Below are 12,639 nucleotides of genomic sequence, written 5' to 3' on the forward strand. Positions count from 1 at the left end.
GTACGAAGGAATTTAATGGGGGGAAGCGTCAAAAAGTAGGTAATGATCAGTTTGCAGGAGTGGAGGTAGGTGGAAGAGGGTGATCGCCTATGAACTCTGCGGCGCTTCCACCAGATAAGCGGGTTTCATGGATGTGATCGCTGGCTCGGTGTTGTTGGACGTATCCCATGCCCTTAAGCTTTCCACGTCGAGTAGCTTCAAAGGTCGAGGCTGATGCGTTTCTCGGTCTGGGGCCTGGCGAAGAAGGTTGGCCAGACGCATTTGGTCTAATGGCAGCAGCGTGGGCCTGTGCCATTGAATCGTTCGAGTCGATTGATGCCTGGGCGCTGTGGGTTGAAGATGACTTGGAGCCGAACGGTAATCGCGACTGCTGAATCGCACGGTTAGACAGTGTCCGCTGAGGAACGGGAGCATCGGAGTTGGTGGCTTCGTAGTCTCGAGAATTGTTGCGAGAATGAGGTCCGCGTATGAACGACCGGGCCGTGCCTGGTTTTATATCTTTCAGGTCAACGGAGCTGCCACGCTTCGAGCTTTTGCGAGGGATGGTCGGTGGTCTTATTCGCATGCCGCCGTGGGGGCCAGGATGGGATTGAGATTGAGAGCGTGAGTGAGCAGAGGCAGCGTCTGATGGGGTATGGCGAGTGCTTGTTCGACTGGGCAATTCGATGGCGTCTTCAAATACTATAGGGGGTAGAATTGGCCTGCCGTTGTCTGCGATAGTTTCTGCTTTGGCTTCTTCAGTGACGGGGGAAGATTTTGGATCAGAAGCTGGAGCAGGACCAGAACCAGAAGGACCAGCAGCAGCGGTAGCGGTGTTTGGATCCTGTGCATGGTCGGGGTCGTCCTTGTACGGCTCTGTGAACTTATCCTGTTCAGGCGGTGGCGGTGGTCGCTGCATTGCGGCCTGGGGAGGAGCACGAGAGCTTCGAACAACCTCGAAGCCCTTGCCTTTATCCTTTGTCTTCCCGCCGAAGAAGCTCTTCAGCCACCCACTGGCTGAGGATACTGGCCCAGTGGGATCAGCTGGACCGGTCTTGAGTTTTCTAGTAGCGGAATGTGACAGCGCAGGGCCTCTGACCCGATAGTAAAAGTCGACTTCGCGAACAGCATAATCCGTTTTAAGTGAGGGATCACCGTCTCCGTCGCCATCGGGGTCTTCTCTGGGTGCACCCAGATAGGCTGGTGTTGGGGTGCTTCCGTTGCCCACGGGATGGTTGGCTAGGACATCGGCATCGTGGTCTGGGTCTAGATCTGGATCGGGAGTGTTGATCGCACGGCTCGACTGTCCGTTGGCCATGTCACTGCTAGTCCATGAAGTGTGGCGTATGCCTTCAAGGGTAGCGCGCCGTTGCCGGGGTGGACGGTAGTACGGGTCTGCCGTCTCGTGTTTAAGCTGCATATGCACGATGCCGCTGCGCGGTGACCCGCCGCCAGCTGAAGTTTGTCCTGGCCCAGTTGAGAAGGCTCCTCCAGGGGTGGTGGGCGTGTACGGGCTGCTGCCAGGTCCACGAGGGTTGCTGGCATTAAACAGACTCCCTGCCCCGGACTCAAACCCGGTGCTCGCGCGGTCTACGCCCGGCCGGTTGAGCAGGGCAGCCGAGCTACCTGAGAAGCTTCTGGGCCGTTCGCTGTCGAGTTGGGTTGACGGACGCTCCAGATCGACATTGAGCATGGTAGCCTCGGAATTGGTGCTTCGGCGCGGTATATGGCGCTTCCTGGGGGTGCGGCGGGATAGCTGACGGACACCAAACACCTGTAGAAGATTGATTAGCGAGCTTTATTACATGCATAGATAGATAATTTCATGCGTAGATAGGTAAAAGAAACAAACGCACCTTTACTAGACCTCCTCTGGCAGCCTCTCCCTGGGCTCCTGCCTCGCCGCCAGCTCCGGCTTGTCTGGCTACGACTTCGATGAGAGTCTGGATGGCGTTGAGGAAGAACCCGAATATGAGAACCATGCCATGGAGGATGAGAATAACGTAGCCAACCCAGCCCTTTGCCGGGTCCGGAATATCCAGAGACGGAACAAAGGCGACACATAGGAGGATGGTGAGACACCGGACGAGCGCAAAGACGGTGTGGTATGCATTCATCGAAGTAGGGGACTCAAAGGGCCGGAAAGCAATAAGGGTGAGAATCATGGTGACTTCGCAGATGGCCAGGATAGCGATCTGAGCTATCCCGGACGGCTGGACGGCGCCAATGGCCACTCCTCGCATGCAGGTGAGCAGCACAGATATGAGAGCAAAGGGAGCGGCTCCATCGCTGAAGGTGTTGTAGAGTGGTCCGTACAGCAGCACGGTGGGCAGGTCGTCGAAGAGGTAGGAGCGAGGACGTGTGCAGAAGATGAGGTAGAGCAGCCATGCAGCGAAGCCGACGAGCAGGACCAGTAAGATGACGGCGAGAGCGACGACATAGACTGGGGATGAGCCAGCCACGACGAGCTGAAACATGGAGAGTGAGACAAGCGGGAGAAGGAAGAAGTTAAATACGATACGGACGATGTTGCCCATAGTGAAGGCTGTGTTTTTGGACTGCAGATCCTGCTCTGCAACATGGCCGAAGCTGTGATGGAGCCACCTGAGACCGAAGCCTAGTAGGATGGCAGCTGTGACGGAGGCGAGGATGACCAGCAGCCAGACGATGGTGCCAGCCCAGATGTCGGCAGCCTGAGTCATGCCAACAAACTGGCCCATCCGGTCGAGCCCGTAGGTGCCGTTGACGGAGTAGACGCCGTCCAGTAAAGGGGTGGTGCCGTTGCCCTTGCTGACGAAGCTCTGGTTGAACATGAGGACGGACCAGCCAGCCTGGCTGACGACGGGCTGGTAGTAGCCCGGGTAGCTCAGCGTAAGGGAGCCGGTGAGTACGATGAACTGGATATACTGCAGGCAGTCTGCGAATCCGGGCGTGACGAGACGGATAAGGTCCTCGTCTCGGCCATAGTTGCAGGTCCAGCGGAAGACGTCTGTGGTCCCCCAGGGGCTGTAGATGGCAGCGTAGACGGTGGCCACGCCAACCAGCAGGAGAATGGCCAGGGGCACGTATGCGAGAGCAGCTCTCAGGGGGTCACCCAGGTCCGGAGCGATGTCTGCCACGACGCAGCTGTAGGGCGTCCCGCTGGCGTCTCCGGCCTTGACCTCGAGCGAAGCCAGGAGAGAAGTGAAGGCGTAGGAAGAAGTGATGTTGTATGTCGTCGAGAACGCCCGCAGGTCCGCCGTCGAGTCCCTATCTTGTCAGTATCTCTCGCACATAATATAGACCTAGACGTAAAAATATAGATATAGATGTAGCTTACTGGGCAAAGTTGAAGACGGGCCCGAGGGGACACTCGCCCTGGGTGAGGGAGTCACAGAACGGCTTGACCGCACCACCGGCGGCCGTGAAGCTGACGACGTGCAGCCGGGGAAAGAGAGTCGTAAAGGTGTTTGTCGACGGGTTGACTCTGACTATCTTGCCCAGGGTCTCGTTCGGGTTGCTCCATCGCGGGTCGTCTGGCGGCGGATATGGCTCCCTGGTCTCGGTGCCGCTGACGTTGCCGTAGACGGTGACATTGAGATTGAGGTCCGGCCGCGTGCTGTTGAAGTGCGCCGCGACGTAGAGAGGCGTGAACTGCAGCTTGACCGGGTTGGACTTGGTGATGGCGTCCGGCAGGCAGTTTCTGAAGGGGACGAGGGCTGCGCGGCCGACCTGGACGGCGAGCAGCAGGACGAGCAGCAGGATAGTTGAGACAGACGAAGAAGAAGACGAAGCCATGGCTGCGCGGGAAAATAAGGGCCTGGCCTTTAGCTGGAGAGCAGTCGGAGCCGTGGCACTCGCATCTCGCCTGCTGCCTGTACGCCTGTTGCTGTTGCTGTTGCTGCTGCTGTTGCTGGAGCTGCCGGCGTGAAGCTCAACCATCCTCTCCCCTTTATATCAGCCTGTCCGGCCGGCCACTCCCCTGAACAAGATCCCAATTGACAGAGCCGAGCTCTGGACGGTCCCCGGTCGCGCGTCTAGGGGCTGCTGGATGAGTGCTTTGGTGTTGGCCGTTGGTCTGTTGGTGGCTTGGAGCTGCTGCGGGCTTCCTCCTGTCCATCAAGTCGTTGGTTTGACCTTGGAAGAGGCGAGATCAGGCGAGACGAGGCAGCGAAAGCAAACGAGGGCAAACGAGAGACGAGGACGACAGCCAGGGACGAGGAAGACGCTGAGGGACGCTGAAAGGCGCTGGACGAGAGGCTGCAGGCTGATGTTTGGATACTTGAAGGCCCGAAGACTTTCAGCGACGACGAAGTACCTGGACGCTTTATTTATTAATAACCGCAGCCGTAACCATAAGTTTAGTTCTTCTTCTGCCTTTTAAACCCTTGAAGGTGGCGCAGGCAAAAGCCTCGTTTCCTTAACTCGCGCCAGACAGCGGCCAGGACGTAATAAATATAGTAATAAATAGTAATAGCGACGATTGTTTGGTTGGCTATAACAGAGAACCGTAAGTAAACAAGATCTAGAGACACGCAGGAGCCTTAGCAGCGGGCGATATAAGACATAGGATGCAGCTCGTCCGGTGTTTCTGTTTCTTCTATAGCTGCGATGGTTTATATCACGGCCAGACTCGGTGACGCAGACTGATTCTGTTCTATCTTCGATCTTCGATCTTTCTCTATTCTTTATATACCTATCCTTTATAGTCCTCTATCTTCATCTACCGACCTCGCCGTCGCTCCCCCTGGCGTCCCCAAGTCCTTTACTTACCCCTTGATCGTTTCATCTGCGGAAAAAGCACGTGAGCCCGAAACCTCTAAAGGCGAAGACGACGAAGCGACGAAGACGCAGAAACAAGACACGAAGACGCAGACGACGAGACGACGAGCAGACAGGAAGAACAGGCAGACCACTGCTGGAAGAGTGACGAGAGCCCGGATACTCGCTGGCTGTGCTGGCGTTCGACTCGCCGGCCGCAGACGCACCGTAACTAGATCCTCCTTCCCCTGGACAGCAACAGCCGGGGACGACAGCAGACAGCAGACAGACGACAGCAGACGACAGCATAACCGCATGAAGAAACATGTTCAACTCGCCCGAGACGAGCAGCCTGACGGCCGCAGAGACCAAGGTCGCCCGTAAGTGGCGCGGGAAGCTCTTCTCCCGCGAAAAGGAGATCAAGCAGTCCACCAGGGACGAGCAGATAGACGACTTCCTCGCCTCCTCGCGCCCGCCCGTACGGCAGCCGCAGCAGCCATTGCAGACTCAGACACTCCCGGCAGCGAGACTCCCGCCCAAGATCGATGTCTCCGTCTCGCAGCGTTGGGCCAATGCTGCTCACTCTCCTGTCGACGCCAGCGCCGGCGTCTCCCGCAACAACAGCAACCAACACCGCAACTACAACAGCAACAACAGCAGCAACAATGGGAATGCGGCTGTGGCAGGTCCTGGAGGCCTGAAGAAGCGGAGAAGACGCTGCGAGGGCCTGCGAGTCAAGTTCTGTGACCGGCCGCCCGCGATCATGGGCGAGGGAGGCGAGGAGGCAGAGGATCCGACCATGGAGATATCGCTTTATCGTGCACGCTCCAACTCGTCCGCCTCCCAGTTCACGGATGGCGCAGACGGTGGCTCGTCGTCGGACTGCTCAGACTCCAACGCTCGCTACCACCTCGATAACAGAGAGCCGACCCTGCCTTCCTTTGCCGTCTCGGGCCCGGATGGGGAGATGAAGAAGAGTGGCAGCCCGAACAAGGAGAGACAGCTGCAGCCGTCGCCGGACTTGCGCAATGCGCAGAACTCGGACTTTCTCTTGTCCATCAGCCAGCAGCCTAGAGGGTCCCGGCTGTCATGGAGAGATACCAGCGAAGAGAACTCGTTTGCACAGAGGATACGGGCCAAGATGAGGGATGAGGAAGGTCTTGCGCTGCAGAAGGCTCGGGAGCTGGCGGCCGAGCAGGACCAGCAATCCCAGCAATCCCGGCAACCCCAGCAGCCCCAGCAGCACCAACACCAGCATTCTCCTGAGCAGGTTTCCTCACGAGACTATCCTAGAGATCGCAGTGACAGCAACAACAACAAAGACCACGGTAGAGACTATGACAGAGAGTACAGAGAGAGAGACCACGGCAGACGTGCCAGAGACGAACAGCACGAGAGAGACGCCGACAGGGGCAGTCCGCAGGAACCGGCTCAAACTGGCAAGACTGGGCTCTCTTTCTGGGGCAGCGTCATGGCCGCCCTGCCAGAGGAGAACAAGAAGCAACAACAGCAGCAACAGCAGCAAAGACAAGGCCCTGACGGTTACTCTCCTCCTCGTCCTAATCCCCCTACTATTGCTGCTCCTCCTCCATCGAACCCGATTCTTACCAAGGTTACTAAACCGCCTTCTTCCTCTCCACCCCCTTATGTTCGAACAGAATCCAGACAGGCAGCCTACAATGACTCCCCCCAGCAGCAGCAATCGAACAGGCTACAACCTGATAAGCCAGCTTACATGGCCCATCACCCCAAGACCTCCTCTGGCTCTTCAGGAAAACTCAAGAACATGGCTAACATGGTTGGAGATGCTGCCCTGGCTGAGTTCTCGGCTTACGTCGAACGCTACATCACCCTCTTCTCTCGTGCTGCGGAAAGCGTCAAGCCCATCATGGAGACCTCTCTCTCCGAGTGGGTGCGTGCCAGCGTCTGGTGGTTCATCAAGGGCAGAGCTGAGCTCGAGGCATTTATGCGCTCCCGTCCCAGCCCCAACGCGGGCAATGGAAGACAGTCGCCCGTTACCGAACAATGCCAGCAGGCCATCATCAACCTGGCCAAGGCATGGTGGATTAACGATCAGCTCGTGCCCCAGCACCCCGAGCTCGGCCAGTTTGGCAGGATGAAGCCTGACGCCATGATCTCCATGGTGCAGTCGATGGGCAACGATACCCTAGCAAGCCTCCTCAGCATTCACCAGGCCATCATCAGCCATCTACGTGCTCTTTCCATGTCCATGCAGCGTAATAACATCATCCCCTCGTCTTCCGCGGCCGGTCAGCTTCCTACCCTCTCCCAGAACATTGACTCCTCCATTTGGATCCGCTACCCCTTTTTCGCCCCTGGTATATCATCTGTGCTGTCTGGTTCGGGCTCCAAGTCTATGCTTATCGACTATTCGACCAAGAAGCCCGATATTGCCGAGACAATGCCAATTAGCGACACCAACCGCCATTTCTGCTACGGTCGAATGTTCGTCGAGGTCTGCCTGGGCTCCTCGGACGATGACACCGAGCAATACGCCATTCCCTGCATGCTCTCCATCACCCGTGACAGGTCGGACTGGAACGTCATTGCCACCCTTACCAGCCAGAATGAGCTCGTCAATCTGACCATCCAGTCCGACAAAAAGCAGGGTCCCACCTGGGCCGACATAGACTGGCAGGTTCGTCTACAGTCTCTCACCCTCCGCCTCCCTCGCGGATTCGAGCTGGACATCAAGTTCCAGGACGCAGACTTCAAGATGCTCTGGAAGATTGTTGAGTATACGCGCAAAGTGCAAGCGGACATGCAGCCTGCCGCTGGCGAGAGGTTGGTGTTTGCAGACATCCTCAACGACTTCCAGTACACCGAAAGCTCCCCCAACAAGACATTCCCTTCCGAACCCACCCAACGCTGCAGGATACAGCTATTCGAAAAGACTACCAAAATCACCGAGGGAACAGGCACGCGTGAATTTCACCGTGGCTTCCGCTTCTTCGCTGTCACCAGCCCCAAGGTCAAGACCCTAAGTAGCGTCACCCACACACTGGGCAACGGCTCCCCTATCGTGTTTGGCTATTTGCGCGGCGACGACGGTGCACCAGCGATGATGCTCAAGCATTTTGAAAATGGCGACGAGCACTCTATGCTTCTCACCTTCCAGGACACGGAACTTCGCGCAAGCCTGCACTCCCTCCTCATCGGCATCACAACCAAAGAATCAGAGTCTAAATCTCCAGATATCGCCCTGCAGTCTTTCACGATGATACAAGGCGCCGATCCGCTAGGCAATTCCAGCAATACTCTTAACTCCCGCAAGACCTTCCTCAAATTTGACAAGGGCAATGCCGCAGTCATCAACGCGAGACCAGATCATAAACATGGCGTTCCCAACACCGTCCTCTCTGAGAGTCTGCGAGTCTTCATCAGTTCGAGCTGGGGTTCAGTCACTGATAGGATTAACATTGGGCCTGGTGATTTGAAGATAAGCCTTGATATTAATGTCCCCACCACGCTGAGCGTGATGAGGCCGCCACAGGACGACTTGAGCGTGGCCGTGGCCGAGAATATGGTGCCGAAGGAGATACCGGCGCAGATGAAGGAGCTGCTTACCGTGTCGAAAAAGAAGCCCATCATCAGGAAGTATAATTTCGCGACACTGCAGGGTTAGTAGTATCCCTCTCTTCCCGTCTTCTTTGACCTGGTAACCGTGCTAACTCATGTATCTAGATTTGCACCTTTTCCAACAAGGCATCACAGGATTCAAAGTATTGTTTGACGGGTAATTTAACCCCCTTTTTGAACCTCTACTAAATAATAATAACACTCGCTGACTGAAATCCTCTCCCAGATACGCTTCCATGTTCGCCATCGCCCGTCGACGCATGGTAGTCCCCATCTACAAGAAATGGGAAGCCTCCGGGGCTCGTCTCCAGATCATCCAACAGGAAAAGAACGTCCAGCTAGTTGTCTTCCTAGCCGGCTTCAGCCACGGCCGAAGCATGAATTTTGTGCTCAAGAGCACAGATAACTTTGAAAGTTTCAACCGCTCTGGTAAATTCGGCATTAAAATCGTTGATGCCAAGTTCGCGCTACCCAAGAATAGCGAGGACGAGTCCGCTGATTTCGTCTGTCTGGATATGCCGGAGTATCCAGGCGAGCACGACGACATCACCATTGGCTTTGACTCGGAGAATGGTAAGTTAACCCAGCTCACGCCTCCATGCACACCAGGGTGAACACAATTGCTGACATATTTGATAGATCGGTATAGTTTCCAATCGGCAGTGCCTGGGTCAGTGAAGGAACCATCTAGAATGGGCTCACTGCGGAAATAATCGTCGGTCCTGGCATTTCCACCACTTGTGCACGGCGCTTTTGGCGTTTAGCGGGTTATCTTTTATACCTCTCCTTTGTCGTCTCTTTCCCGTCTTCCCTTCCGTTACCCTCCTTCTGTCTTGGTCGTATTCTTATCAGCGGGCTTCTGTTCACTCATTCCCCTTTCATTCGTCTATCGCGCATGTCGACATGAGACTCCACGATGTCTCTTTTTTTTCTTCCACACATACCAAGTTGAAGGCATCCGTACCTGCTTTCCCCCTTCCCTTCTCTGTACTTCACTTCTTCCCTTCTTGTCTACTTCTCCTTCTTGCCTCTTCTCTTCTCTCGCTATTCCCGTCTCTGTCGACTTATCTATTGACGTGGCAGGCTGTTCCACTAGCACTCTAGATCGTTGTATACAGCTGGATATACCAAATTCCTTTTCTTCTACTTTTTCTATCTTGTCGTCTTCATTTCCCTTTTCGGCTTTCCGTGTAATAAATGGCCACGTGATTTCGCGCCCTGCCAAGCTTCGGCATTGGCGCGTCGGCCGGAAAGCCCCGCGGCGTAAACCCCGCCTTGTCTTGTTGCGAGAGAAGAGTCAGAATTTATAGATATTAACATATAAAGGACAGAAGTCAAGACGGAGAGAGAAGAAGGGACATATCGGCAATTGACTAGTGATATCATTATGGCCGAGCAAGTTGAAAAGAGCTTCGCCAACATGGCCCTGAAGGACAGAGGCCCGTCGACGGTTGCTCTCCATGCGGACGACGTTATGAACAGTGTCACAGATGTGTCTCCTCCAATTCACCTGTCGACGACCTTTAGATACACCGAGAACCCAGATGATCTGGTTCCTGAGCACGAAACCCAAGTACGTACTCTTCTGTCTGTTTAACGGCGGCTTTTTTTATAATAATGCAAATGCTAAGACACATTATCACAGCCTGATAGTGAAGGGATAAATAACTTTGTCTACTCCCGCTGCGGTGCACCAAGCAGCACCCGCTTTGAGACCATTCTCTCACAACTTCTCAATGGACACTGCCTATCGTATTCGTCCGGTCTCTCGGCTCTCCATGCTGCCCTTGTCTTCTTTAACCCCCGCCAAATCGCTGTCGGACATGGATACCATGGCAGCCACGGCGTCATAAACATCATCTCTCGTCTCACGGGCATGAAGAAGATAGATCTTGACTGCCCTGCCGAGCAACTGGAGAAAGGCGATTTAATCCTTCTGGAGACACCGGTAAACCCACATGGAACATCCTTCAGCATAGAAAGTTATGCCCAAAAGGCTCGTTCCCGAGGAGCATACATTCTCGTCGACAGCACCTTTGGACCCCCTGGTCTTCAGGATCCGTTCAAATGGGGTGCAGACATGATCATGCATTCAGGAACCAAGTATCTCGGAGGCCACAGCGACATGCTCTGCGGTGTCCTAGCTACCCAACGAAAGGACTGGTATTCATCTCTTGCCGACGATCGACAATTCATCGGCAGTGTCATGGGTAGTCTGGAGTCATGGCTTGGTACCCGAAGTCTGCGAACATTGGAGATTCGAGTGCAGCGTTTGAGCCAGAATGCCACTAACCTCGTGGCTTGGCTTGACGCAGCGCTCAACAAGGGTAAAGACGGAGCTCCCGAGTCAACCGTCGCCGTCACAGACGAAGAAGCCAGTCTCGTCCAGAAGATGGTTGCCAAAATCAATCATTCTAGTTTGCAGAGGGAGGATAAGGAGTGGCTTTCAAAGCAGATGCCTAATGGATATGGCCCTGTTTTCTCCATAATGATGAAGGAGGAGAGGGTTGCTCGTGCTCTGCCATCGAAGCTGCACTTTTTCCACCATGCCACCAGTCTCGGTGGTGTAGAGTCGCTCATTGAATGGCGTGCTATGAGTGATGCTACTGTTGAAAGGGAGTTGCTGAGAGTTAGCGTTGGCTTGGAGAACTGGCAGGATTTGAAAGACGATATCGTTGCTGGGCTAAAGAGCTTTGCTTGACGCAATCTATCACTGTATTTAGACGTCCCTACTGTTGTTCAAATTGATAGTCAAACAAATATAATATGAGCTACCTTGGTGGTTAACTGGTTAGATAACTCGTCGTAATTGGTCAATTGTGTAAAAACCTTCTTAGTCATCGTCTTGCGGCTTTGATATAAAACCACCAAACAAATACGAAACAACAGCCGACTTAATTCATCCAACAACAGCCAAATAGAATAAAATAAACACAGGCGATAATTGATCAACACAGTGAATCGCGTCTCGAAGCTCTTTATCTTAGCCATGGCCGCTCCGGATATTCCAACCTCTTTTACAGGGACATTCCAACTCCATTACTTTGCGAGCGCTTCCTCGTACACGAAGAAGAATACCGAATCCTTCCCCGCACCATACCCGCTATGCCGGCTATACGATCTCCTTGAATCGCGATATCCAGGCATGAAGGAGAAGATTCTGTCAAGTTGCACCGTCAGCGTTCGCCTTCAGTACGTTGATGAGGAGGAACTCGATATCAAGACTGCAAAGGACAAGACGAGGATGATCGAGTGCAACGACGAGGTTGCCATTATCCCCCCTGTCAGTTCTGGGTAGAGATGTGCTGGAAGTGATGAGACTACGGATAGACAACGATGCTACGGATATGACATCAACTGGATTCCACGATTTATGATTTCATGAACATATACTCCATACAAGGAGATTTTTCATTGCATGTACTTTCTCTCAAGTTGCTACATACATTCCGCTTTTGACGCTTCCCAGATGATAGGATAGACCTACTCCGGCCCAGCCTGGCATACCTTTGGCGCGACCTCTGGCTGCCATTTTGCCTTGTCCTTGCAGTACACCTGGACTGAAGCCGGCCACTCCTTGTTTCCTTCCACCGACGTCGTGCGGAGGATGTACTTGTCGTCTCCCAGCACAGTCTGACGGTGGTAGATATGGGTGGAGCAGGTGGGGCAGAAGAAGCAGTGGACCGGGTTGCCTTGCCGGTCAATATCAACTTGGCGCTACTAGATATATAAAAGGGGAGCAGCAAACACACCTGAATCACCTTTGTAGGTGTACTTGGTTAGGTCTCCCTTCTTTATCTCGAGGTCTTCCTTGGAAACGATCTGGTTGAGAGTGAAGTCACTGCCGTTGATATGCTTGCAGGCGTCACAGTGGCTGGATCTGTTAGCTTACGATACTTCGCACGGCCAACACACGACGACGAGGACGACGACGGGGCCATACCAGAGGATATGGGACTTGTCCCCAAGCTTAGCTGTGTACTCAACAGCACCGCAGTGGCATTTTCCCTGGACGGCAGACATGGTTATGTACTGTGCAAGATGTCTTGATAGAGGATTGATTGAGCTTGGTTCACGAATCTGATACCGGCCAGCGGACCAAGGCGGAAGCTTCGGGATCTTTATATACTCCCTCATGCCCCCCGCGTTCTTCCGGTGGCCTCCTTTAACTCACCCAGCTGCGTCTTATTAATCTATTTGGCCTCGAAGCTCTCACAATGTATGACGTTTCTTCCCAGCCCGTTCCGCCAACCACAGCTGCGTTCCGGCCAAAGAGGGTTGCATAGCCTTCATGCATACCAGCGGTCGAGCCTCGTATAG

At 54.3% G+C, this 12,639-nt stretch overlaps 4 protein-coding genes across 4 annotated transcripts; 2 read left to right on the top strand and 2 right to left on the bottom strand.

Moving 5' to 3' along the window:
* Positions 1-46: 46 nt before the first annotated feature.
* On the bottom strand, positions 47-3,900 carry MGYG_02796 (integral membrane protein; the record flags this gene model as incomplete). Its single annotated transcript, XM_003175218.1, has 3 exons — positions 47-1,753; positions 1,836-3,228; positions 3,299-3,900. 3 exons carry the CDS (start codon positions 3,898-3,900, stop codon positions 47-49), a joined length of 3,702 nt encoding a protein of 1,233 aa, XP_003175266.1.
* A 1,144-nt stretch (positions 3,901-5,044) lies between these two features.
* Positions 5,045-9,032, top strand: MGYG_02797 (hypothetical protein; the record flags this gene model as incomplete). The annotated part of the gene is made up of 4 exons (XM_003175219.1): positions 5,045-8,360; positions 8,425-8,476; positions 8,546-8,892; positions 8,959-9,032. The coding sequence occupies 4 exons, from the start codon at positions 5,045-5,047 to the stop codon at positions 9,030-9,032; spliced, it is 3,789 nt and encodes a 1,262-aa protein (XP_003175267.1).
* A 674-nt stretch (positions 9,033-9,706) lies between these two features.
* Positions 9,707-11,020, top strand: MGYG_02798 (hypothetical protein; the record flags this gene model as incomplete). The annotated part of the gene is made up of 2 exons (XM_003175220.1): positions 9,707-9,892; positions 9,965-11,020. 2 exons carry the CDS (start codon positions 9,707-9,709, stop codon positions 11,018-11,020), a joined length of 1,242 nt encoding a protein of 413 aa, XP_003175268.1.
* Positions 11,021-11,802: 782 nt separating this feature from the next.
* Positions 11,803-12,342, bottom strand: MGYG_02799 (hypothetical protein; the record flags this gene model as incomplete). The annotated part of the gene is made up of 3 exons (XM_003175221.1): positions 11,803-12,011; positions 12,072-12,193; positions 12,263-12,342. The coding sequence occupies 3 exons, from the start codon at positions 12,340-12,342 to the stop codon at positions 11,803-11,805; spliced, it is 411 nt and encodes a 136-aa protein (XP_003175269.1).
* Between the last annotated feature and the right edge of the window lie 297 nt (positions 12,343-12,639).

The sequence above is a fragment of the Nannizzia gypsea genome, genomic scaffold, assembly GCF_000150975.2.
Source record: "Nannizzia gypsea CBS 118893 supercont1.2 genomic scaffold, whole genome shotgun sequence".
Taxonomy (NCBI): domain Eukaryota; kingdom Fungi; phylum Ascomycota; class Eurotiomycetes; order Onygenales; family Arthrodermataceae; genus Nannizzia; species Nannizzia gypsea.